Below are 24014 nucleotides of genomic sequence, written 5' to 3'. Positions count from 1 at the left end.
CATAGCACTACCTATCTGTGACGGGAAAGGCTGGGGATGGGAAGAATTCTATGTGTTTTTACACGAATTCTGGCATTTTTCTAGGTATCAGGTTTTGTAAGAATATATATATTCACCAAGAAATACAGCTTCCACCTCTATATTCTTTCTCCATCAGCAGGTAATCCAGGTGTAAAGCTAAGCCTAGGAACAGCGGGGCACAAAGTGATTGACAAAATTCCACTAGCAGGGACAAACTCTATGCCTAAACGGCTGGTGCTCCACTTAGCCGCTCACTCTGATTACACTTATGGCACCTCGGAGCCCCACCCACTACACAGCCTGGTCTCCAGAACTCCGGCTGGCTCAGACTGGAGTAGAGCTGCACTCTGAGCTCGCTCTGCAGGCTGGCTCTGACGGGTCTTGGAGAAACTCGAAGCCCCGCCTCCTAGGCTCAGACCTCGCACCGATTTAACTGGGAGTGGGACACCTCCAGGCTCCGCCTTTCGACCTCCGTTTCCTGTTCTGACTGGATCTGTGTATCCGAAGCCACGCCCCTCATCCTCGAAGGCTCCGCCTCCCGAGCGCCGTTTGGCCTTCGGCTTTAGAGCATCTCCAGGCCCCGCCTCCTGAGTGCCTCCTCTTCCTCACCTCAGCTCTGACCGCAGCGGAGTTTCGCAACCCAGCCCCGCCCCGTACCCGGGCACCCGCTGCCCACTGGGCACTGCAGGGCCCTCGGGGACTGGCTTCCGCGGGCGTCATGACGGCTGCCGTGTTCTTTGGTTGCGCCTTCATCGCCTTCGGGCCCGCGCTCTCCCTTTACGTCTTCACCATCGCCACTGATCCTTTGCGAGTCATCTTCCTCATCGCCGGGTGAGGTTAAGCCGAGTCCCGGACACCGCGGGTTCCCTCCCTCTCCTGGATTCCCACGAGCCCGGGATCCCCATCTCCCAGCGGCTCCAGCTTGTGGGATCGTCCAAGGGCTAAGAGAACCCGAGGCTCTTCTGTTCCTGGGAGGGTCTGAGAAGAGCAGGCCCGTAGGCTACGCGGGCGCCCCTTGGCTTCTGTGGGCTAAGTGTGGGAACTAGTAGATGCATTTGTGTATGGACCCTTTGTCTTTCCGTAGGAATCTCTCATTTCACCCAGTGCTCAGCGGCAGCGAAGAGTCGTTCTCGCTCTCTGCCGTTGAAGTCACCTGGGGATCAGATACCTATTCCCTGGCCCCCACCTCCACATCAATCCTCGGACTCAGAATGTCTGTGCAGGCTACTCAGTCTCAGGTTTTCTTTGTAGACACCCTGGGTATTGACTGGGGTGCAGTCCAGGATGAAAGCCCAAATAATACAAATATTCTGACCAGGTATGTCCTCCCAGGAGCTTGGTAAATATCAAACTCTGCCGGTGAATGCTGATCTTGGTCTCTTTGCACCTGCCAGAAGTTTGCAACTTCTGAACTTCCCACTATATTAATGCAGGCTTTAGGTATTTGTTTTCTTTCAGAAAAAGACACTGAGACTTGATGCCCCAGAGTGTGGGGAAGCCTGGTGGGGTGGGTGTTGTAGGGACAGGGGAGATGACATCCTCTTGGAGACAGGGTGGGGGTGGGTATGGGATGGGGAGCAATGGGGGTTAGGGGAGCAGATCAGGAGGGGGATGAAGCCTGGACTGTAAAAAAGGATTAAAAATAAAAATAAATAAATTTTAAAAAGCAGTATCTAACCAGTAAATGTATATTTTCTGGAGATTTTAAAGGATATGAGATTTGCAACCGACACTGGCTGTATATTTCTATAGCACACAGAGGTAAAGCATCTCTTAGGAAAAGTAGAAAAACCAAGCTCCTTTTAGTCAGCCCTTGGCAGATAGTATCCTAGTGTCACACATCAGGGTCACTGAATTGCTCTTGTTAAGCACACCTGACATTCCTCTTGGATGGACTATTTGTCTCACTAGGAGAAAAAGTTCAGGCCCAAAACACCACTTTATGAGAATTGTTTACTAAAAATAATTTGTAACTCAAGCAGGTTTTGATTTAAAGTCATTATTAAGCCTGTGCATTGCTAACTTGTGATCTTCTTTTTTTCTTATGCGTTCCAGTGCCTTCTTCTGGTTGGTGTCTCTGCTGCTTTCGTCTGTTTTCTGGTTCCTAGTGAGAGTCATCACTGACAACAGAGATGGACCAGTACAGAATTACCTGCTCATCTTTGGAGTGTTGCTCTCTGTCTGTATCCAAGAGCTGTTCAGGCTTGCATATTATAGGCTGTTAAAGTAAGTTAAGTGTTTGCTTTATATTCCCAGTTAAACTTGAATAATTTGTTGATTGCTACATTTTTAGTCTGAAAATACCAAGTGTTGAAACTTACAATCTGGTTTGCCTGCCTGCTCTCCCCCTCCTCCTTCTCTTTCCCTCCTCCGTCCTCCCAAACGTGTTTCTTGAGAACTTTCCCAGTGACAGACACTTGGTAGAAACTGAGGCACAAAGGTGATTAAGAGACAGAAACTCTGCCTGGTGGAGCTTATAATGGGAGGAAACAGGCAAGAAATGAGTGAACAGAAAAAATTTGTTATTGAGGAAAAATAACCCAGGGAAATAATTACTGGAACAATAAAGAGCTTTCTTCCCATTGGAACTCCATGTTTCCCTCCTACCGCCTCAAGGAAATTATTCTTATGGAGATTACACCTTGCATTATTTTGACTAGTACTGGGAAACAGAGGCTCATTTAAAATATAGTTTCAAGTCTGCAAATACATTTAAAAAAGCCTGAGTCATGAGCTTTTATTTTTGGGGTTAGGATGTAAGTGAATATATTTGATTTTATTTCTTATGCCATACTTTATTTATGCATCTATTTACTTGCCTAAAACACAACTGTCATTGCTTAACATTTATCCTCTGTAACTGCTGTGTTGTCTAAAACTGCTATATGACACCTGAAATATATGGATTTTTTAAAAAAACTTGGATTGAAAATTTTGCAACCTAATTCAGTTTTTATATAATAGCGATACAATAACTATTTTAGGAAAATACAGAAAAGTAAAAATCTAAGATAATCACTGCTACAGAGTGTATGTTTCTTTGTTTCTTTTACTACACCCATCCCTAGCACACCAGAGTCTTTGTGAGAGCTAGGGGAGAGCTCTACTACTGACCTATACACTCTACCCTACAAAGGGGTTTTTGTATAAAGAAGAGTCTCTCTGTTTTTTAAAATTTTGTAAAATGGTGTATTTAGGGGCTGGAGATGTAGCCTTGGGTTCCTAGCTACATAGTGATTTTGAAACCAGCCTAATTACATAAACCATCTCAAAAAACCAAAATAAAAAAAGAAACCAAAAGAATAAAAAGCCCAAATATCTTAAATATATAATTTCAAGAGTTGAGAACACTTCTTCATGTCATGTTACAGAGTTCCTGAGGAAATGTTATGATACTGACAGTTTGCTGTTAACACTAGGAAGTGAGAACGCACAAAACAGTTTCTGTGTTCCCAATGAACAGAATCGATGACAGGCTGTGTGGGATTCTCCTTCTCACTGCTAAAACTCTCTTGTTATATTTGTTACCAGATTCTAAGAACAAAACTTAAAGGTTCCAAGTTTTAAACCTTGTAAAACTACTTATAAATCACTTTCTTATCTATCTATCTATCTATCTATCTATCTATCTATCTATCTATCTATCTATCTATCTGTCACTGGCCTGGAACTTGATATCAAACTCAAATTTAGAGATCTATCTGCCAGTGCTTCTGAAATGCTGGGATTAAAGGCTGCACTATCACAACTGGCTCATTTACTCATTTTCAAGCATATATACATACATACATACATATATATATATAGAGAGAGAGAGAGACAGAGGCAGAGACACAGAGAGACAGAGAGAGACACAGAGACAGAAAGAGGCAGAGAGACAGAGAGAGATTGAAAATATATTCAATATTCATATATATATGGGAGATTATCAAGAGATTTGTATATAAAATAAATACAAAATTTTAGTTATTTTGTTATTGTTTGCTTTATTTTATTTTGAAACATAATCTCACATATCCCTAAATGACCTTCAACTCAGTATGTAGCTGAGAATAACCTTGAATTTCAGGCCTTCTTGCTTCCACCTCACAAGTGTTAGGATTTCAGTCACTTGCCACATGCCTGGGAACTTAATTCCTGATTGTAGGAAAGATGTGACCCAGATATTTGTGTGGCTGTCTTCACATTTCTCTGGAGTGGCAACCACTAAACTGTCCAATTTTTCCCAATAAAACAAATCTAGAGGAATGCTGTTAGTTTATGTTTATATAGTTTAATCATTAAATTTGGGAGGATTCTGTGCTTCTGAATGGGCAACACTGAAATAGCTATTTTTATAGTTCTTCTCACCTGCTTTTGTTTCAGCAAAAACTGATTCCAAAGTACTTTAATAAGCACACTTTACAGTAAATATAATTTAAATATCCCTTCAGCTGGCTTTTAAATGGCTGCAGAAGTTTTGGGTAACAGGTTTTAGTAACAGAGACAGTAATATAACGAACCACACCTAGCATTCCTAAAGTCTTCAGAGTGATGGTTGGGGACATAGGCAGACTTGGTAGGTTTGTGACCTGACAGTAACAGGAGTGTAGGTATGATCACTCTGGATTGATTTCTTTTATCCTATTCTAAAAACAGCATTTTATCATATAGCGTATTATAAAAAATGAAACTGCTTACGATCCTGAATCCTAATTCGGAATATGAAACAAAAATATAAAATATTTTAAAATCAGAAGACTGTATGATTAAGTACCAGCATGAAAATTTAACCATTCAGTGTATCAGCTACCTGCTTTAAGGGGGCAGCCTATAGGTGTCACACTGGGAAAATATGTGCTTGGTATGTGTAAGACATGGGTTCAGTTCCTGAGTCAAAAGAAAAAAGAATGCTACTAGAAGGGTGAGATTATAGATTGGACCAGAAAAGAAACACCTCCCGTCACATAATTGTCAAAACACCAAACGCACAAAATAAAGAAAGAATATTAAAAGCAGTAAGGGAAAAAGGTCAAGTAACATATAAAGGCAGACCTATCAGAATCACACCAGACTTTTCACCAGAAACTATGAAGGCCAGAAGATCCTGGACAGATGTCATACAGACCCTAAGAGAACACAAATGCCAGCCCAGGTTACTGTATCCTGCAAAACTCTCAATTAACATAGATGGAGAAACTAAGATATTCCATGACAAAACCAAATTTGCACAATATCTTTCTACAAATCCAGCACTACAAAGGATAATAAAGGGTAAAGCCCAACATAAGGAGGCAAGCTATACCCTAGAAGAAGCAAGAAACTAATCGTCTTGGCAACAAAACAAAGAGAAGAAAAGCACACAAACATAACCTCACATCCAAATATGAATATAACAGGAAGCAATAATCACTATTCCTTAATATCTCTCAACATCAATGGCCTCAACTCCCCAATAAAAAGACATAGATTAACAAACTGGATACGCAATGAGGACCCTGCATTCTGCTGCCTACAGGAAACACACCTCAGAGACAAAGACAGACACTACCTCAGAGTGAAAGGCTGGAAAACAACTTTCCAAGCAAATGGTCAGAAGAAGCAAGCTGGAGTAGCCATTCTAATATTAAATAAAATCAATTTTCAATTAAAAGTCATCAAAAAAGATAAGGAAGGACACTTCATATTCATCAAAGGAAAAATCCACCAAGATAAACTCTCAATCCTCATCTTCGATTGGTTTATATACAAGTGTGCAATTTCTAGGCTTGAAAGTAAAATGATGCTATCTGGTGCTGGATAGAGGAGCCTTATTTTTTATTATGGCAGCTTGCTATTTTTGTAACATGGTGATTTGGTTGAACACAATAAAGTACAGTAGTAACTGATCTCCCCCTCTTCCTGGATGAGTGAGGAGATGATTAAATGTTGATGTCAGCATCCATGAGCATATTCAGATGAGCTTCTGCTTCTGTTGAAAAGGATGCTGTGTTTGATTGTGGTCCGAAGCTTTGAAGCACTACTTGGCATCTCCTTCCTTGGAGGTCTCACTGTTTAAACATAACAGATTTGATAGCTTGTTGGTAAGGTGAGGTCCAGCTTGTCTCCACTAGGTCATCTTCATGTGAATCCGGTGGTTATACGGTTTTGTTCTAGGGATATTTCATTTTTTTAATAACGGTTTTAGCTGACATTCATGGAGAGAATGAATCCTTAGAACTGTGCCACTAGTGAAAGGAAATCCTGTCTAGAGTATGTTTCTTTACAAAGCTGTGTCACACCATCCTTTGGGTCCTCTGCTGGAAAAGTAGAATCAAGTCTCAAATAATGCCTTTTAAATTGTATCCTCTAGTATTATAGATGTAGGACAGTACTGTATCATACCTCTGTGGATGTAAAATAGCTTGTACCTGCTTTATGATACATAGTAGTGACCGTGCTTTATCAGAGCTGTTTTTAATGATGTTGCTCAGAATGTTTTCTTTCCAGATGATGATTGAGAAGCTAATTTAAAAAAAAATGGTGCCAGGTACCACAAGAGTAACAGAACTGTGCTGTTTTCTCGGGTTTTGTTTTTTTACTTTTTTTTTTTTTAATGGAGTATGCTGGATGTCTCTACAGTTTTGTTCAGATGACTGCAGAACCTGGAAAAGCTGTTGCTGCTGTTGATGCATAACACTGCTATTATTGGTCTTTTTATATAAATATAAATATATATATATACAGATATATAATTTGAATTTTTTGAAACTTTAGCTGTGCTGTCAACTTTGGAAAAAAGTATCCCCGTTTACTGTGTTGAGTTGGCACTGTACAGAAATTAACAGCCATATTGGTCTAGAAATGTTGAACTTAAGTTTTTTCCATTTGTACAGGGGTAACACACTGTATTAAATATGTAAGGTCTTATATACGTGGGTTTGATTACAAAAACTAATAAAGTATTCTCTAAATTAAAAAAAAAAGAAATCAATGAAAAAAATATTTTTGTAGGTTTAAATATTTTTTCATTTTTATTTATACTGTGGCATATATAGTAGATCACAGAACTCTGAGAAACAATATATTAACTTTTTCAACAACTAGTTTAGCAATTCAGCCAACACACATTGATATTAAAGTGCACATGTTAAATATGTATAATGAATAATGAGAAAATATTGGAATAATTATTTGTTAAACTATTTAGACAAATTATCTGTATATTTATATCATGTTTCAATATTTTAATTCTGTTCAAAGTTTTCCCATAGAAACTGCTATTTACATTGTATGTTCTTTTTTTCTTTTTTACTACCTATAAATCACTTTATTTTTTTTATCTTTATTAAAAAAAAAAAAAAGGAAAGACAAACCAAACAGACACGAACATAAGAAAGATATTTATAGGAAAGAGATGGGGTAGAAAGGGGCAGCAGGGAGATGAGACAAGATGCTTGCGTCAGAATATTTGGTGTATTATGTGTATGTGTGAAATTGTCAGAAAACAAATTTAATGAATAAAAACAAACGGGGTTGTGAAACCCCACCTAGAATCGTGTTGCAGAGAGATGGGAAAGGGAAGACAAACTACTCCTGTTGGCATGCCGTAGATGCTCCTGGAATGTTGAGTACATGAATAAAAACAAAACAAGAGAAAAAAAATAAAAAAAAAGAAGGGTGAGATTAATTTTGGATTTTCAGTGTGAAAGAGGGGAAGAGGAATGAGAGTAAGTATAGCCACAGAGGAAAATATAACAGAATGCCAATACAGTGGAGACAGAGACCTAAGACTTTGGGAAGTACAAAATTCAGAGAGGTAGATCCCTCAGGGTAATGAAATAAACATTCATTGGGCTCAAAAATTAGATCACTGATTTTATTCATATTAAACTCAATCCCTCTTGGCTTGCTGCTATTATTTTTAATTTTTCCTTTTATGGAAACATCAGCTAGATGGAGTTGGCGGAAATCTCACTTAAGTTCATTTTTTGAAAATGTGCTCAATCTGGGTGTGGTGGCACTTGCTTTTAATCCCAGCCTTTGGGAGGCAGAAGAAGGCAGACCTTATTGAATTTGAGATCAGTCTGGTCTCCATATTTAGTTATGGGACATCCAGGTCTAAGTAGAGAGACCCTGTCTCAAACAAAACAAACAACAGTAACAAAAGAGTATTGGGTCTGACTTAAATGGACTCTGGATTGAGAGTATAGCCTGATCTGAAGCCACATTAATATCTAGTTTTGAAGGGTCCTGTGACCTCCTTTCTATACTGCTTTTTTAAAAAGTAAAAACAGCAAAAAATATGTGTTTTTTTTTCTTTTAGAAAAGCCAATGAGGGTTTGAAAAGCATAAACCCTGAGGAGACAGCACCCTCGATGCGACTGTTGGCCTATGGTAAGTTAGACCCTGTGGTGTCATGATGAAAAATAATAAACGTGTTGGAGAGATGGCTCAGCAGTTAAGAGCACCTACTGCTCTTGCAGAGGACCTGAGTTCAGTTCCCAGCACCCACCCAGTGGCTCACAACCACCTCTAAGTCTATCTCTAAGGGATACAACACCTGCAGAGCCTGCACATGGTACACAAAAACTCATGCAGGCACCAGTGTGCATGTCTACACACACACACACACACACACACACACACACACACACGTAAGCATAGGTATGTAGCAGAGACACACACACACTCCCTCACTCACTGGATCTAGGCCTCTAGGTAGAGTTAGCCCAGTCTGTGTGCAGTCAGTTACTCCCTCACAGTTTGGCTATAATAAACCAAAGCCAGGCCTTCAGCACACAGTCCTCTTCTTCCTCTCTAGTCCCTTCTGTGCCTCTCCCCTGCTCATTATCTTCTCATGCTGTTCTGCACTTCCCTTACTCCTACTTTCTCACGCAGCCTCCCAGAGCTGACTGATGCTTCAGCAACAGTAGGTGGTGTTTCCTTCCCTTCTTCCTTCCAGTCCAAAGAACCAAATCCTCCTCACCCTTCCAGCAGCACCCTTCCTTTCTTCTGCTGTGGTAGCTAAGCCATGCCTTACACATGCTGAGAAAGCTGACCCTGTCCCCTGCAGTGAAGTAGGATTCCCCATGTCCCTGAAAATGAGATTTGAACTGAACTCATAACAGGAAAAGGGTTTACCGGTGTTTTTCTTCCTCTTTAGTTTCTGGCTTGGGCTTTGGAATCATGAGTGGAGTGTTTTCCTTTGTGAACACCCTGTCTAATGCCTTGGGGCCAGGCACAGTGGGCATTCATGGTGATTCTCCTCAGTTCTTCCTTAATTCAGGTATGTGTCATAGCTGTGCCCGTGCAGGGTTCTGCTCTAAAGGATCATTTACATTGGCTTCAGAATTCAACTGAATGATAATTTCTGTTAAACCGTTTTTAAAAAAAGATTTATTTTTTATTTATCTATTTATTTAATGTATATGAGTACTGCACTCAGACACACCAGAAGAGGGCACCACATCCCATTGCAGATGGTTGAGAGCCACCAGGTAGTTGCTGGGAATTGAACTCAGGACCTCTGGAAGAATAGCCAGTGCTTTTAAATGCTGAGCCATTTCTCCAGCCCTGTGTTAAGCCTTTTAAAGGTAAGATATTCTTAGGCACTCTAAGCGAAGGACCTATAAGTGGGGACAGGGGTTTGACTGGAATGCTTTAAGAATATTACAAGAGCTTATCGTGCATAAGAATTTATATATATGTGTGTGTGTGTGTGTGTGTGTGTGTGTGTGTGTGTGTAAAACATTAGCAGCTAACTTTTATGAGCTACCTTTTCTTTGCTTTGAGATTTTATATTATTTTTAATATAAGCCTGTAAGCCCCTGTTTTTCTTCTTGTTCAGTGCTAGGGACTCAGTATAAGACCCAAGCCCTAAATTCTAATCTTTGATTTATCTATAGCTTATTGCTATTTACAGGTAGGCAGTATGATATGATCTTTCAATTTAGAATGAAAAATAGTAAACAAATTGATGCATTAAAAATGACCAACTCTTTTCACATTACTTTTCATTCTCTAGCTGCTACAAATTATAGTACAATGACAAGTTTGTTTTATAATCAGAATATTATTTTATGTTTAGATCAATAGCAGTTTTATCATTGAAATAAGGGAACTCATATACCCATTTTTTATTCAATTAAATCAACGTTCACCCCCAGGCTAAAGGTCATTAGGAAACTTACCATCTTTAGGGAAATATGACCAAAAAATAAAGAGGTTCAGTAGCCTTTAATAGAATACAAAGGTTATATAGAGAAATGACCAATTTTTAAAAGCTGCAGTAGCTTAGAGCCATCTGTCTGCCATGCTGTCCCTGAGCCTGGTGACAGTCCTCAACCATTCTGTTTCCTTGATAGTTCCAATCTCAGCCTCTCCTGTGGACATCAGTGCTGTCAGCCTCTCAAGTGAATCCATTCTCCGTGCAGCCAGCAAGTTAATCTTCCCCGTTTGAAAGGTCTTGACTTTCTGAGGCCTACAGCATCCAGTTCAGACCCTGAGACTCCAGCTCGGACTTAAGGGAAAGTGTGTTAATAGGTCATGCTTAATGTTGCCTCCAACAGAGCAGCCTACCTTTGTAAATATTTCTAAACTGGGATATTTATGACATATAATTTAAGTGATAATCATGTCAAGTTTGTATAAAAGAATCAAATGTCGTTTTAATGGCTAATGTCTGTTAGAATCTAATAGAAATTAATAAGACAGCCTCTGTGTTACTTGTAAATTTTCTTATTCTTTACATCATTGTAGGAGCCCATTTCCTTCCATCCTCCTTTATTACTACAGATTTTTGTCCTCTAGATGGTGCTAACTCCCTTCAGCTGTTTTCAAGGCCAGCCTAAAATGAATCCCTAGGATAAGTAGATTTGTACCTAAAATGGTAATTAGAATAAGTAAGGAGTATGGGGTTGTTAATTAGCATCTCCATCTATGTCTCCCATAGTTAATAATGCACAACCCATGTGATACCTGTATATACATGGATTTTTATGTTACAGACAGGCATAGTTTATGAAGTACCCATATAGTATACTTACATGTATCTTACACATAAGTATAAGTTAGTTCCTTGTTATCTGTGGTTGTGGAGCAGGACAGCAGTAATTACACTCATTGCTCTTTCTTGGAAATGTTTTGTAGAGAAGGAAATATGGGATTGCGGTCCCAAGTTCAAGTCATATCCTGGATCATTAATTTAGTATTTGGTGAGAAGTGCTTTTGAATGTTTAAGTATGCAGTCTACAAATAATTATTAACAATTTCTTCATACCTTTTGACTGTAAAGACATACACCTAAGTACACAAAGCATAGTATAAATGTTACAGTGAGGAAGAGTAGTGTGACGCACAGACACTGTGCAGTTCTTTGCCTATGTCATATGTGCCTTTGATTAGTGTCATTAAGAAATGAAACTAGGCCTAGTATTATAACTATAACAAGACCTCTTATTGCTGAGCTATCTCTTTGCCCCATGTTTTTCTGTTCTCAATAAGAATAGAATAAAGCAAACTTTAGCATCAGAGTTTCTGAAGGACTTTTAGGATTTTGTATGTCGGGTTTAACGAGAAGGGTTTGCAATGGGAAGGGAAGGCAGATGCTGTTACAGGTTTTCACTCTAGCTGGGATTCCGTCTGTTAATAAGTGTCAAAGCAGTGTGCATGAGTGTAGATATTTGTATGAGGCAGGATAGTTTAGATATTCAGGCCCCCATTTCTTACCAGTTGTAGATGGAATAAATACTTCACAATGTTTTGCTATAGTAAATTTAGCTCCTGGTCAGTATTGGAATATTGAGACAAAAGCCCCATTTCTCAAAGTCCCTACAGTTTAGGATTAGACACCGGTCTACTCTACACCCAGTTGAGATGAGCAGTGTGAAAAGTTTGAAAGAGAGGTCAATATGGGGCACTAGGGAAAGGATCAGTCATGGGGATCCAGGGATCCCCAAGTACATCTTGAGAGCACTGACAAGAGCCTTCCATTTGAAGAGAAGACTTGAGGTGTGAGGGCAAAGCTGTGCATAGTTAAACTGTCAGTGTGTGGTCCTGATTGGTCAGGGTCTCCGTTCTGGTCCTGCAAGATGGTCTGAAGATGTCCTATGACTTGAGGGGATAAGCAAGTTCTCATGAGATAATTGCCCCTGATTCAGGAAAGCATGGGAATTTCCCCAAGCTGGGAAGTGCTCTCGCCAGTCAGCTCTTCTGTTCCTAGGATCCCAGATGAATGCACACTTAGGATGATGACTGAAGACGTTTAGGTGCCTTTGGGGGTCTGGAACAGGACATGTAAAGGCAGAAAGTAAGCTGCTTCAGTTACTCTTATCTTTATGCCTTTAACTTTGAAGGGCAATGAGTTAGGTTAGGGCTCCCTAGTTTTTAAGACAGACTCTTCTTGAATGATTATCATGCCCACTACAGGGGAAAACAGGTATCCAACAAGAATGGAGACACACGAGGTGGAGGCAGATATATTCATTCAGTTATCTGAGTAAGGAGTCCGTGCTTTTTTTTTTTTTTTTTTTTTTAAAGCAAAAACCAGTTTCTAAGTATCTGTTATATGGTGCTATAAAGCCAGCCAGAATGTAGGGGTGTTAGTAACATTACACTAATAAAACAGAAAGCTGAAGGTGGGGTAGCTGATCCTAACATGGCAATAGCCTCAGGGCTCAGACTCACCCATGTGAACAGGGCACTGAGAAAATCCTTGTTGGATAATGAAGGAAAGGAAGAAAAGAAATGTGGTAATAAGACAGGGTGAGAGGAAGGAAAATCTACAAGAGTAGAGAGAAATGGGTTTTACTCCATAGCCAAGTACCCAAGAATCTGGATAAACACGGTGACCTACGTTTACTTTCCTACCTGACACTATAGCTAAGGACCCAAGTCTGCAGAGTGGAGTGGGTCCATGTTAGAAGTGAAGGATGTGGAAATACAGAGTTAAACAACTTGTGTAAATCCACACAAGTGGGATTCTAAACCAGAGTTATCTGACTTTAAAGATACATACCCAGAATATTCATACTTGGCTGTCTCCACTCTCAGTAAATGTGTATCGAGTGCAACAAGAGTCGGAAGCCAGATGTAGTGGTTTATACCTGTAATGCCCATACTTGGGAGGCTGGGGCAGTGAGATTGCCATGAGCTCAATGCAGGTTGGTCTTGGGAACAGGATTCTTAAAAACAAATTTATGAAAACTATGGAGAAGAGTATGTATGTATCAGGGCAATATTTACTGAAAATGACATTGTGCTGGATCTTAAATTTTTTATTACATTTATGTGTGTGTGCATTTATGGATGTTCAAGGACAACTTATGAAAGTTGGTTTTCTCCTTCAAAAAAGAATATTCAGGTATGAAACATTGGCAGCAAACACCTTTACCTATTGAGCCATCCTCTAGACCCTGTGTTTCATCTTACAGCAAGTAGTAGGTGTGCTAGAATGGGGAGGGATGTATGTCTATGTATGTATATGTATACATATGTGTGCATGCATTCATAGATATATACATACACACTTACATACAAAGAAGGAGGGGAGGGGATGATATGATAGGGGAAAGAAGGAGAGAAGTCTTGTTTTTTGTTTCTTTGTATTTGAGAGTACTGTGTAGCCCAGGCTAGCCACAATCTTATTATGTACCTAAGGATGACTTTGAACTTCTAAGACACCTACTTCTGTTTCTATTCTCCCAATTGCTGCACAACTATGCCTGGCTTGAGTTCAGTGTTTCTGACATAAAGATACAGTTGAAGATTCATAGAGGATCTGCTGTTAAAGTCATTTGAGTCTAGACTGTACAGGGCCTTGAATGCTAGTCTGAGATGAGATGTCATGACAATGGAGGCAAAGTCAGTCCATCAGACTTCTTTTTTTTTAAAGATTTATTTATTCATTTATTATATATAAGTACACTGTAGTTGTCTTCAGATACACCAGAAGAGGAAATCGGATCTGTTTACAGATGGTAGTGAGCCACCATGTGGTTGCTGGGAATTGAACTCAGGACCTCTGGAAGAGCAGTCGGGTGCTTTTAACCGCTGAGCCATCTCTCCAGCCCATCAGACTTCTTGGTTCTTTTTTTTTTTTTTTTCGGAGCTGGGGATCGAACCCAGGGCCTTGTGCTTCCTAGGTAAGCGCTCTACCACTGAGCTAAATCCCCAGCCCAACCCCATCAGACTTCTTAATAGGAAGGATCAAGACATTCAGAATGTCTAGAATTTGGAAACAAGATCAGGGCCCATGAGGTCCAGAGGATACTTGTTGGAAGCTTGCAGGATAACACTGTTTTGGATAAGAACAGGTTGAAAAATGTCACCTGTAAGAGCATTTCCCAGGTAGCTGGGCTCTAGCTAACCCTGGGAGCACGTTTAGCCGATCTTAGCAGCCATGGCAGTGCCCAGAGAGAAGGGCAAGCAGAGGCTGCCAGCCAGATGCCAAATGCCTGTGACAGTGACTTCCCTTGACATTTGATTGACAGCTAGAAACACTATGATTTAAAAAGAATTCCCATTGTGTCAGGTTTTGCCTTGGTCTTTTTGACTCAGGTATATTTAAAAAAGCAAACGTAGCCCCTGGACTTCTTAAGTGGTCTCAGTGTCACACCATTGGCAGGCATCTGTCCTTAGGAACTGTCCTCTTCAGAATGATGGCTGGACTTGAATTAAATCCTTTTGGTATGGTCTGCCAGAGCCTGGCATGAAGACACTGTCACAGAGATGTGACAGCTTCCTGTCCTGTAGGCACAACAGTTATGTCTTTTAATGTTGTTTTGTGGTTGTCTTACTGCATGTGAATAACATACATGTTCACAGTGTGTTTGCTCTCAGTCAGCCCCGTGTTCCTGAGATGGTCCATGCCGAGGGTCATACACAGTAGCTCACTTTGTGAGCACACAGTGTTTTACTTATCCGTTGTGGTAAGGGTGGGCATTCTTCGTTATGGCTGCAGTGCTGGTGTAAATATTCTTGTATCTCCTCGTGCACACTTACGAGAATGCCTGCTTCTCGGGATTCTGAAACTTGACCATGCATCGGTTCTCTAGGAACCAGCTGTATTGAGGCTGGAGATATAGCTTAGTGCTTAAGAGCACTGGCTGTGCTTTTGGAGGACCCAGGTTCAATTTCCTGGACCCACAAATCAGCTCACAACTATCTATAATTCCATTCCCACAGATCCTGTGCCTTTGCCAGGCCTCTTCCGTCATTAGTCATATTCGCAGACACATATATAAGCAAACCACTTATATATATTTTTTAAATAGATTTTATACTAACCTCATTGCATACCTTAGGGATCTTCTTTGAAAACCAAATCCAAGTTGGCTTCTTGTCAAACAGGCCATATTCTAGAGGAATACCAGCCACAAAGGCTGGACCCCACTTCCAGCGAGACATGCGTCTTTGAGAGTTCACTTGGAGTTCTTCTCAAAGCCAGTTCTGTGCAGTGGTGGTCAGATTCTGTGACTGCAGCCAGGGGCCCCTCAGAGCTGGTAAACAGTAGTGGCGTTCGACTGGCCTTGGGGCCTGCTGTCTGCAGGCCTGGCCACTGACTGCTGACTTGTCTTTCAGCTTTCATGACGCTGGTTATCATAATGCTGCACGTGTTCTGGGGCATCGTGTTTTTTGACGGCTGTGAGAAGAATAAGTGGTACATCCTCCTCACAGTTCTCCTGACCCACCTGCTGGTGTCCACCCAGGTGAGTGTGGCGCTGTTTTCCCGGTGCTTACAGAGCTCAAGTGCAGACATCTGAGTGCTGGATTCCACCCCAGAGGAGGTACAGGCTCATGGGGACATGAGCACAAACCAGGAAAGCCCTGGAAGTGGACAGTGGGTCCTGCCAGTTGTAGTAGAGTGACAGTCACTGTCAATATGGGGTCTGTATCATTAGAGATTTTCCCATGCCTGTCCTTTAGTGGATGTATGGCCAAGCCTAAAATAGCTGGCATTGTGCTTGTGTTATGAAGCGTATCTGAAACAATTTTCCTTCATGACAAACCCCTTAAGATACAAATTTTAGTAAGTTTAAATGGTTACATGAAAATTACTTGAATTTGGCTGGTTAATCACTTCCCTCTTGTTGTTGTTGTGGATGCTGTAAAGCTTTCCTAACTGTTTATGTGCATGGTCTTTCCCCATATGTCTAAGTTTTGAGGCAGGGACCCAACTGACAGTTGGTGTGAGTATTCTGAGTGCTTGATACGAATTGCTAAAACATGCTCTGTAGGATGGTGACCCTTTCCACTGTCTGACCAGTAGCAGAAGTGTGGGTTCCACTCCTCCCTGACATCATAACAGTGCCAGTTCACAAAGTATAGTTTAAAACATGTGTCAGACTTATTTTTAAAGCAGTGTGTAGTGACCTGGATTTGACTGGTAATATGTCATTCAGATACATGACAGTTGTTAAACTGACCCTGCCATGACCCTTTGCACACTTTCCACACAGCACTGAAAGGTTTCCTTGGGCCAGGAGGTGGGTCAGCAAGTAAGAGTGCTTTAGACAAACTTGATGACTCGAGTTTGAGCCACAGAGTTCATTATGGAAGGTCAGATCCAATTCCCAAAAACTGTCCCCTGATCTCCACAGCTGCATCTTGACATGTGCATTTCATACTGCACAAATGATAATAATAACAAAACAACATTTTAAAAATGTCTCTACTGATGGACCCTTCCTCCTGCTTCTCCTGTCTGTCCATTTAGAGCTCCCTATCGTACTCTCTCCACTGGTCTTCTTGTCCTCCAATCCAACTAAGATGCAACCCCTTTGCCTCCTCCATGGTTATCCGTGCAGTATCTGTGGATACTAGAGTTGTCTTTAATGTGACGGCATCTTTGTAAAGCCAAGCAAGGACTTGTGTATCTTGCCGAGCCTGGGTTACAGAGTGAGATCCTATCTTAAAATACAAAATGAGGGAAGTGTTGTGTGTGGGGTAATCTGACACACACCTGGAAAGGACTGCGTTGACTGCTGCCCTAAGAGCACACTAGCCGGGAGCGGTCACCTCAGTCAGGAAAGGCAGGGAGGACTGGGATGTAAGAGCGGTGAAGCATGAGAAATGGCCGGATTCAGGAAACAGGAATCAACAGTGGAGCCATCAGTGCTTCCTGCAAGGTGGATGAAGCCTAGGAGAGGAAGAGGAGGCAGGGATGTGTTCAAGGTTTTTGGCCAGAAATACAAGAGCCAGTCTTCACATCCTCCTCCCGTTGAGTCCATCAGTTAGCCCCATGAGCTCATCTGATCTGCTTTTAGTCTGCACCACACCTGCCTAGATCACCACGTACTCTTCTCCTCAGCAGTGCAGGCTCCTCCTAACTCATCTCCTGACTCACCAGTCCCTCTCATCCTTTTTATGCAGTTTAAAGATCAAAGCCAATCATCATTATCCCAATCTAAACCCTCTACAAGACCCTGTATCACACACAGTAACATTCACATTGCTTAGCTGCTGGTTTCACAGTTGCCTGACCTCATCTGCTCGTCCATTCCTAAACTGTAATCCTTGTAAAAAAAATTATTAGGCACCAGATCTCAGTACAGATAGTTGTGACCCACCATGCGGTACCCAGCATGTAGTTGCCAGGGATTGAACTCAGGACCCCAGGGAAGATCAGCCAGTTCCCTTAACCACCTCTCCAGTCCTCTAAACTGTATTCCTGCTGGCTCTAGTGCTCACCTGTATCCAGCTCTGTCCTCACCTTTGCTCCTCCCATGGCCAGCCTGCACAGGGCTAGTTCATTCCCACTCTTATCTGTCTCAGGTTAAGTGCCACTTCCTCAGGGCCTCCATCATCCCTTAAGTAAATCACCTTGTTCTCATCCTAGCATTTGTCACAACTGCCACTATTCTGTCTTAGCATCAATCATGAATTGCAGTTAATTTATTTCATTATCATTACTTATGAGGTATATAAGTCCCATCACGGCGAAGCCTTGTCCTCAGTGATTTCGGTCACAGCGCCCTTTGGCACTCTGTCAGTCATGCTTTGGTGTTGGACATTGAATCCATAATAAACATGTGCTCTGCCAAGAGTTATGTTGCTGTTGGTGTTTATAATGAATAAACTTGTGGAATCCATAGACATTGCACAGCCAAAATCTGACTCTGTTTCCTCATGTTCCTTTGAATACTAATGGTTCATATTAAAGTAACCTAGGTGTACCTGACTTTCTTGTAAACTCTTAGAGCCAACTTAACACAGAAATGGATATAAGTTAGGCATATGCTCCATGTGCTTCCTGTTAAGTATCCCATTGGGTTCTGGCTAACAGCTGTCTTCTGGGTTGCCATTTGAGTCAATCAAAATGCAAGTTCACAGACCACTGTCTGCTTAGTAGATTGTTCTGTGCCTTTCTGAGACAGAGATGACATCCATCTCCTGTTTGTGAGACAGTCCAGCTATTGGAAGCATTGTGTATCTTCCTCTATCTCTGTTTATTCCACGTGTTTAAGGAACTTGTGCTTTTACCCAAACTGATTTATTTTTCCCTTGCAGACTTTACTAAGTCCTCACTATGAAGTGAATCTGGTGACAGCATATATAATCATGGTGCTCATGGGCATCTGGGCATTCTGTGTTGCTGGAGGCAGCCGCCGAAGCCTGAAACTCTGTCTGCTCTGCCAAGACAAGGACTTTCTTCTTTACAACCAGCGCTCCAGATAACCTCTGACGGTCAGCACCTCCAAACAGCAGCCTGTGTGCCAGAGGAAGGGCAGCTGGGCTCTGTTCTAAAATGACCCTTTTCTTCTGGAGCTTTGGAGCAGCAGAGCTTCTAGCCTGCAACTGTCCTGTGCTTTCATGCAGCAGCCTCTGGAAGAGCTGCAGTGTGGCCTGCAGCCTGGCTGCACATTTGAGGCATCTGGGGAAACAAAGCCTGATGCTTCTGGGCCTCCCCTCCAGACTCGAGTATCCCAGATGTGCAATACAGCTGAGTCACTGGGGTCCAATGGGAAGTTTCAGAGAACCCAAAGGCTGTTCTGTATTTGTCTCCTAAGCCAACCTCTGCTGAGCAAGTAAATTTCTGAAAACCTGGGTAGCCCTTGTCTTCTTATGCACTGACGTCACAGACTAAAGGGCTGTTCTGTCTGTGGATGGGTTTGCTGTCCTTCACCAGCATCATAGGCTGTGCCTTTAAATGCAGTAACCTACACCGACATTATAACTTAGCCACGGTAAGGTCCATAGATAACCTGTAGTTTTCTTGCTACTTTTTCCATTTTAAATTTTTCTTCCTCAGGTACTAAATTATTTATTTGAGTGTAAATCCAGGCTCTGAGGATTGGTTATATGCTGATTTCCTTGGAAGAAATTGGCAGTGCAATTTCTATGCATTCCAAAAGTTTATTCATTATATAATACTAATAGCAACATAGCCTCCTCAGTTTAAGCTGCTGTGTGTGCTGTCTGAAGCTGGCCTCGTCAAGGTAAAGCTCACCACTTTTTATCTCTGAGAAGCTGGGTAGGGAGATGAACCATATACCTCTGGAAGATCTTCTCTGGACTTTGTGAGAATGTAGCTCAACCACAAAGTAGTGTGACAATGACACTTCTCATTTCCTCCTGTGACACCAAACAGTGCCCTAATGGTACATGGTAAAATTGGCGATCGTCATTAAGCTGTCAGATTTCAAGCTGGCGTGTAACTTTTCATCTTCAGGGTTTGTCTGGGTTCTCCTTTCAGCGACACAAACAGCATTCTCTTTATAGGACTGTCAGAGGGCTTTGTTAGTCTTCCAGAGCAGTCCTCTGGCTTCCTCTGTAAGAGGAAATGCTACTGAGTTGTGAGCCTACTGTGGAAACTGTTCCCAGTCCAAGTGTTCTAGGAACTTAGAGTGTGAAGAAGAAATTTACCTCTACATGGAAGTGATGCCTTGGTGAACCCAGCACACATATGCACTTCCGTAAGAACCAGGGGCAGCAGAGAGAGGGCTTGACAGTGACACTGAAGATGAGCGTGACAGCACCATGGTGACAAGAAGATGGATGTGTTTGAAATGAGGATGCAGCCAATGTTTTGAGCTGACTAGAATCTTTTTTTTTTTTTTTCGGAGCTGGGGACCAAACCCAGGGCCTTGCGCTTCCTAGGCAAGCGCTCTACCACTGAGCTAAATCCCCAACCCCCGAGCTGACTAGAATCTTAACCAGGAACTAAGCCTTAATTATGAACTCCCACCATGCTTAAAATATGTGAGTGTCTCAGTGTAGAGTTGCAAGAGTAAGAAGCTTCTAGCAAGACTACAGACTTCCCGAGAAGCCACCGTGGTTACCTCCTTAAAGGCTACTTCAGCTCTAAGTCATGGCAGTGCCTTTGCTGGAGTTCGTAGATTTGTAGTTTTATATAAGAGTTTCCTTGGAGTAGAAAGACAAAGACATAGAAAGAAAAACAGCAAACTTCACTTTACAGAGCCAAAAACAAGTAGATGCCCACAGAGCTGGGATGTGTTTCTTCCTGAACATGGTATTTTCTCTTGTTAAACTAAGGAAGAAACACATATCATTGGTTATTACTGCTGTCTTATACACCTTGTATGTAGATATTTTGATAAAATGTTTGCTTGTCTGAGGTATGGAGAACCTGAGAATTTGACTGTTATTAAACTTGAGCTCTAAGCAAGTAATCTAAGCAAACCATGATATTACAAATGAGACAATTATAAAATCTCAATTAATAAAAGCTCAGATGAATGGCTGGGAAGATGGTTCACTGGTTTAGCACACATACTGTTCTTTCAGAGAACTCAAGTTCAGATCCCAGAACCTCCTTTGAGCAGCTCACCACCACTTCTAAGTACAGCTCCAGGAGCTCCAAGGCATCTGGCTCTCAACTGCAACTGTATTCACGTGCCTACACAGACCAGAGCATGCATACTCAACAACAATAGAACCATCACACATTGGAAGGGAATTTGCCTAGAGAAACTTAGTTGAGGAAATTATTGAGTAGTCCTTGGTTGCCTATAGTAGTTCTGATACTGTGAGTGTCGTTGTAGCTCAGGCAGAACTCTCTCAATAGCCTGCTTTGCACCTTACCTAGGAAGCCTGAGGGAGGAGGAGTCCTACACATACACACTGAAATGCTGCTCTTATTAATAATTGAAAAGGAGTAGCCTGGATGTTGTATGCTGTGCTTCGCACAGGTTTTCTGTGAAGAGAGAAAAGTGCACATAAAATTGACCTGGAATCTTGAACATTGTTTTAGCGCTTGTGTAACAGATATTCGTTGGCCATGTGAATATCAGGGACAGATTCAGTTGCGCTCTTATATAAGCCACGTTTATCTTTAGTTTGTTTGAACCAGTGCTCATTACTGGAGCTGCGTAAAGCCACCCGTCTGTTCTTTTGCTTGCCTAACTAGCAGTGTAGTAACAGTGACCTCTTCAGATGAAATGTGCTCAAAGGAGGTGAGGACAGTGTCTTCAGACTGCACAGAAGATGCCTTTTGTTCCCAGTAAATGTAAGTACTGTGAGAGAGGCTTTCTATACCTAGTTCTTGTTACATTAGCTTCAGCCCTGTATCAACACAGGTGTAAACAATAGATGTGAGCACTAAACCCTTGCTGGCGATTGTAGGCATGTGCCACCATGCCTAGCTAAAGGATATCATTACGATTACAATGTTTATTTTCTTAGTTTAACAGTAGGCTTTACTTTAGTCTTTTTTAATGTTTAGAGGAAATGAGCACGATCTCTGTGTATCATCTATAACGTTTTTATATGTTAAACCTTTATGACCTTCACTCTGTAGCAGCAGACCTTCCAGACCTGTGTTTTTTCCAATGGGCAGTAAAAACATTATTTAACATTTCATTCTTAATATCTCACTCATTTGGAGTAGACCATCCTTCAGTATCTGTTACTATAGTTACTGCCTTGCTTGAAACTTGGCTGTACATTCTGTTGTTTATTACTGATTAGTTATGAGACTTCCAAAGTGAAGTTCATTAGCTAATTTACAATCCATGAGGCATGTCTCATATCTCTGTATTCAGAATCAATTTGGCACAAAGATGTTCTTGAGGCTTCTTAAAGCCAAGTAAAGGGGAAAAAACCCTTAAGGATTTTGGAGTTTTACTTTGAAAACTCTCTAAGAAATTGTGAAAGAGTGAACTTACAAATCCTTACAGAGTAGTAGCTGAAGACAGAGGCAGGCAAAAACAGCATGATTTAGCTTCTACTTGGCAGCTTCAAATAGCTTAGTCTTGTCACTTTCCTCCCCTAGTGAGGAGATGAGGCAGCTAAGGGGTCATGTATGCCCTTTGCCCTCAGACAGGAGGGTCAGAAAACTGGGAGGACCTGTCATTGGAATCCATATGGTGAGAGTTGGCCCTTCTGAAGTGGGGCCGTTCCAGGTTTCTACTGATCATCTTCCTGGATGACCCAGCCTCTGGACCAATAGCTCTGAGCTACAGTACAGTATACTTTCAATACAGCTGAGGAGGTGCACACTCCTCATGTGTCAGCCCAGCGTCGGCTACCGCTTCACTGGCCCTTTCTCAATAAAGTCGTGAGTCTTGCTAGGTGTCACTTACTTGGGGTTTAGTTAGAATGGAGGTTTCCTGATGAACAGCCTCAGATGTGAGAATCTTCTACTAGAAAAATATAAATATTTTGTCTTCATCTTATCAAAAATTAGAATAGAAGAACTGTTCAGCTGACTTATTGATCTAGATTTGAGTAGAACACTTGTATTCCATTCAACACACATTTTAACATGTCCAATACTTTAAGGCTCAGTGACTTGTATATGATATTTGTTATTTAAGTATAAATCATGTAAAACTATACTTTAAAAAAGTATTTGTGTAAAATAAAAGGTGGAATGTCAGGTGCTTTCTTGGGGTTTGACTTTCACACACACTATTTAGACATGTTTAAAGGATGGAAGAAACAAGATATTATAGAGTCTTTTTGTCACTTTAGAACTTATAGTTAACCACATAGATTAAAACAGCTAAGTTTAGCCAGTCATGAAGTTCATACCTGTAATCCCAGGGCCTGTTAGGGTGAGTCACTTCAAACCAGCTTGAGCTACAGTGAGACCCTGCCTCAAAAGTCTGTAACTATTGTGTTAAGGAAATTATAGCATATGCTACTAATTATGAATAATATAGAAGACTTGAATACATATTATTTTAGATTTTAGGAGCATGACACTCACTGGGCAGTTTATATAGATACAAAATAACAGGTGCTGGCTAAGAACCATGGAGCAGGAACCCATGTGAGAGCTGGAAAGGGGAGCAGTTAGGAGGGAGGAAGGGAGGAAACCAGCGTGGGTGGTATGCTGGGAACAAGAGCAGAAGCTGTCAAATACTGCTGACTGATGAGTAAGAAGAGCAGGAGTGGATGGTATTATGTAGAGAGATGGAACTTGCTGGTGACCTTTATGGAAACAATTTCACCGTGGAGAAAAGGCTGATCACCTAAATGGAGCTGGTTCGAGAGAATGGGAGGACATGCCAGTCTCCTGGGTACAGTGCTGTAGAGGGGTGGGAGGAGAGCCTGAGGAGGATGGGGAGCCGCAGAGGCTGTAACTCTGTTGGAAATGTATTGTGATGGGAATAATTCAGTAGAAAGGGGAAAATGTTGACGTTGAAGAGAGAGGAAAACAGTTACCACATCAAAGTCCCTGGGAAGTGAGTAGAGAGGGATATATTTAGCATTAAAGGTTTATTAGATAAATACAGATGTTCAAAATCAAAAATTATGAAAAGCTAAAGGAAGAAGAAACAACATACCTAAGAACAAAAAAAGAAAATGGAACATTACTAGAGATCTAACATTAATAAAAAGAGAACACTGAGGTCAACTTAATGTCAATAAATTTAAAGTTTTAGTTGAGGGGCTGGAGACATGGCCCTTCAGTTAAGAACAGTGTACTGTTTTTCCAAAGAAACTACATTTTGTCCCCAACAATCATGCCTGGAAACTCAGATGGAACTCCAGCGTCAAAGGAATCCAGCACTTCCGCCTCATGGGCATCTGTGCTCACACGTGCTACACACAGACATATATACATG

The 24014-nt window shown here is 41.4% G+C and overlaps 1 protein-coding gene across 4 annotated transcripts; it reads left to right on the top strand.

Moving 5' to 3' along the window:
* Positions 1–674: 674 nt before the first annotated feature.
* On the top strand, positions 675–22819 carry Aph1bl2 (aph-1 homolog B, gamma secretase subunit like 2). Of its 4 annotated transcripts, XR_015627013.1 has the most exons (7): positions 675–852; positions 2077–2247; positions 8306–8376; positions 9146–9268; positions 9416–9575; positions 15562–15689; positions 18490–19027. XR_015627013.1 is itself a non-coding variant. In NM_001409174.1 (6 exon segments), coding segments are annotated over 6 exon segments (774 nt in total). In that variant the 5' UTR covers positions 676–739; the 3' UTR covers positions 18658–22819.
* Positions 22820–24014: the final 1195 nt, after the last annotated feature.

Source organism: Rattus norvegicus, chromosome 8, assembly GCF_021556685.1.
Source record: "Rattus norvegicus strain SHRSP/BbbUtx chromosome 8, alternate assembly SHRSP_T2T, whole genome shotgun sequence".
NCBI lineage: Eukaryota > Metazoa > Chordata > Mammalia > Rodentia > Muridae > Rattus > Rattus norvegicus.
This window is presented reverse-complemented; position numbering and strand designations above follow the sequence as displayed.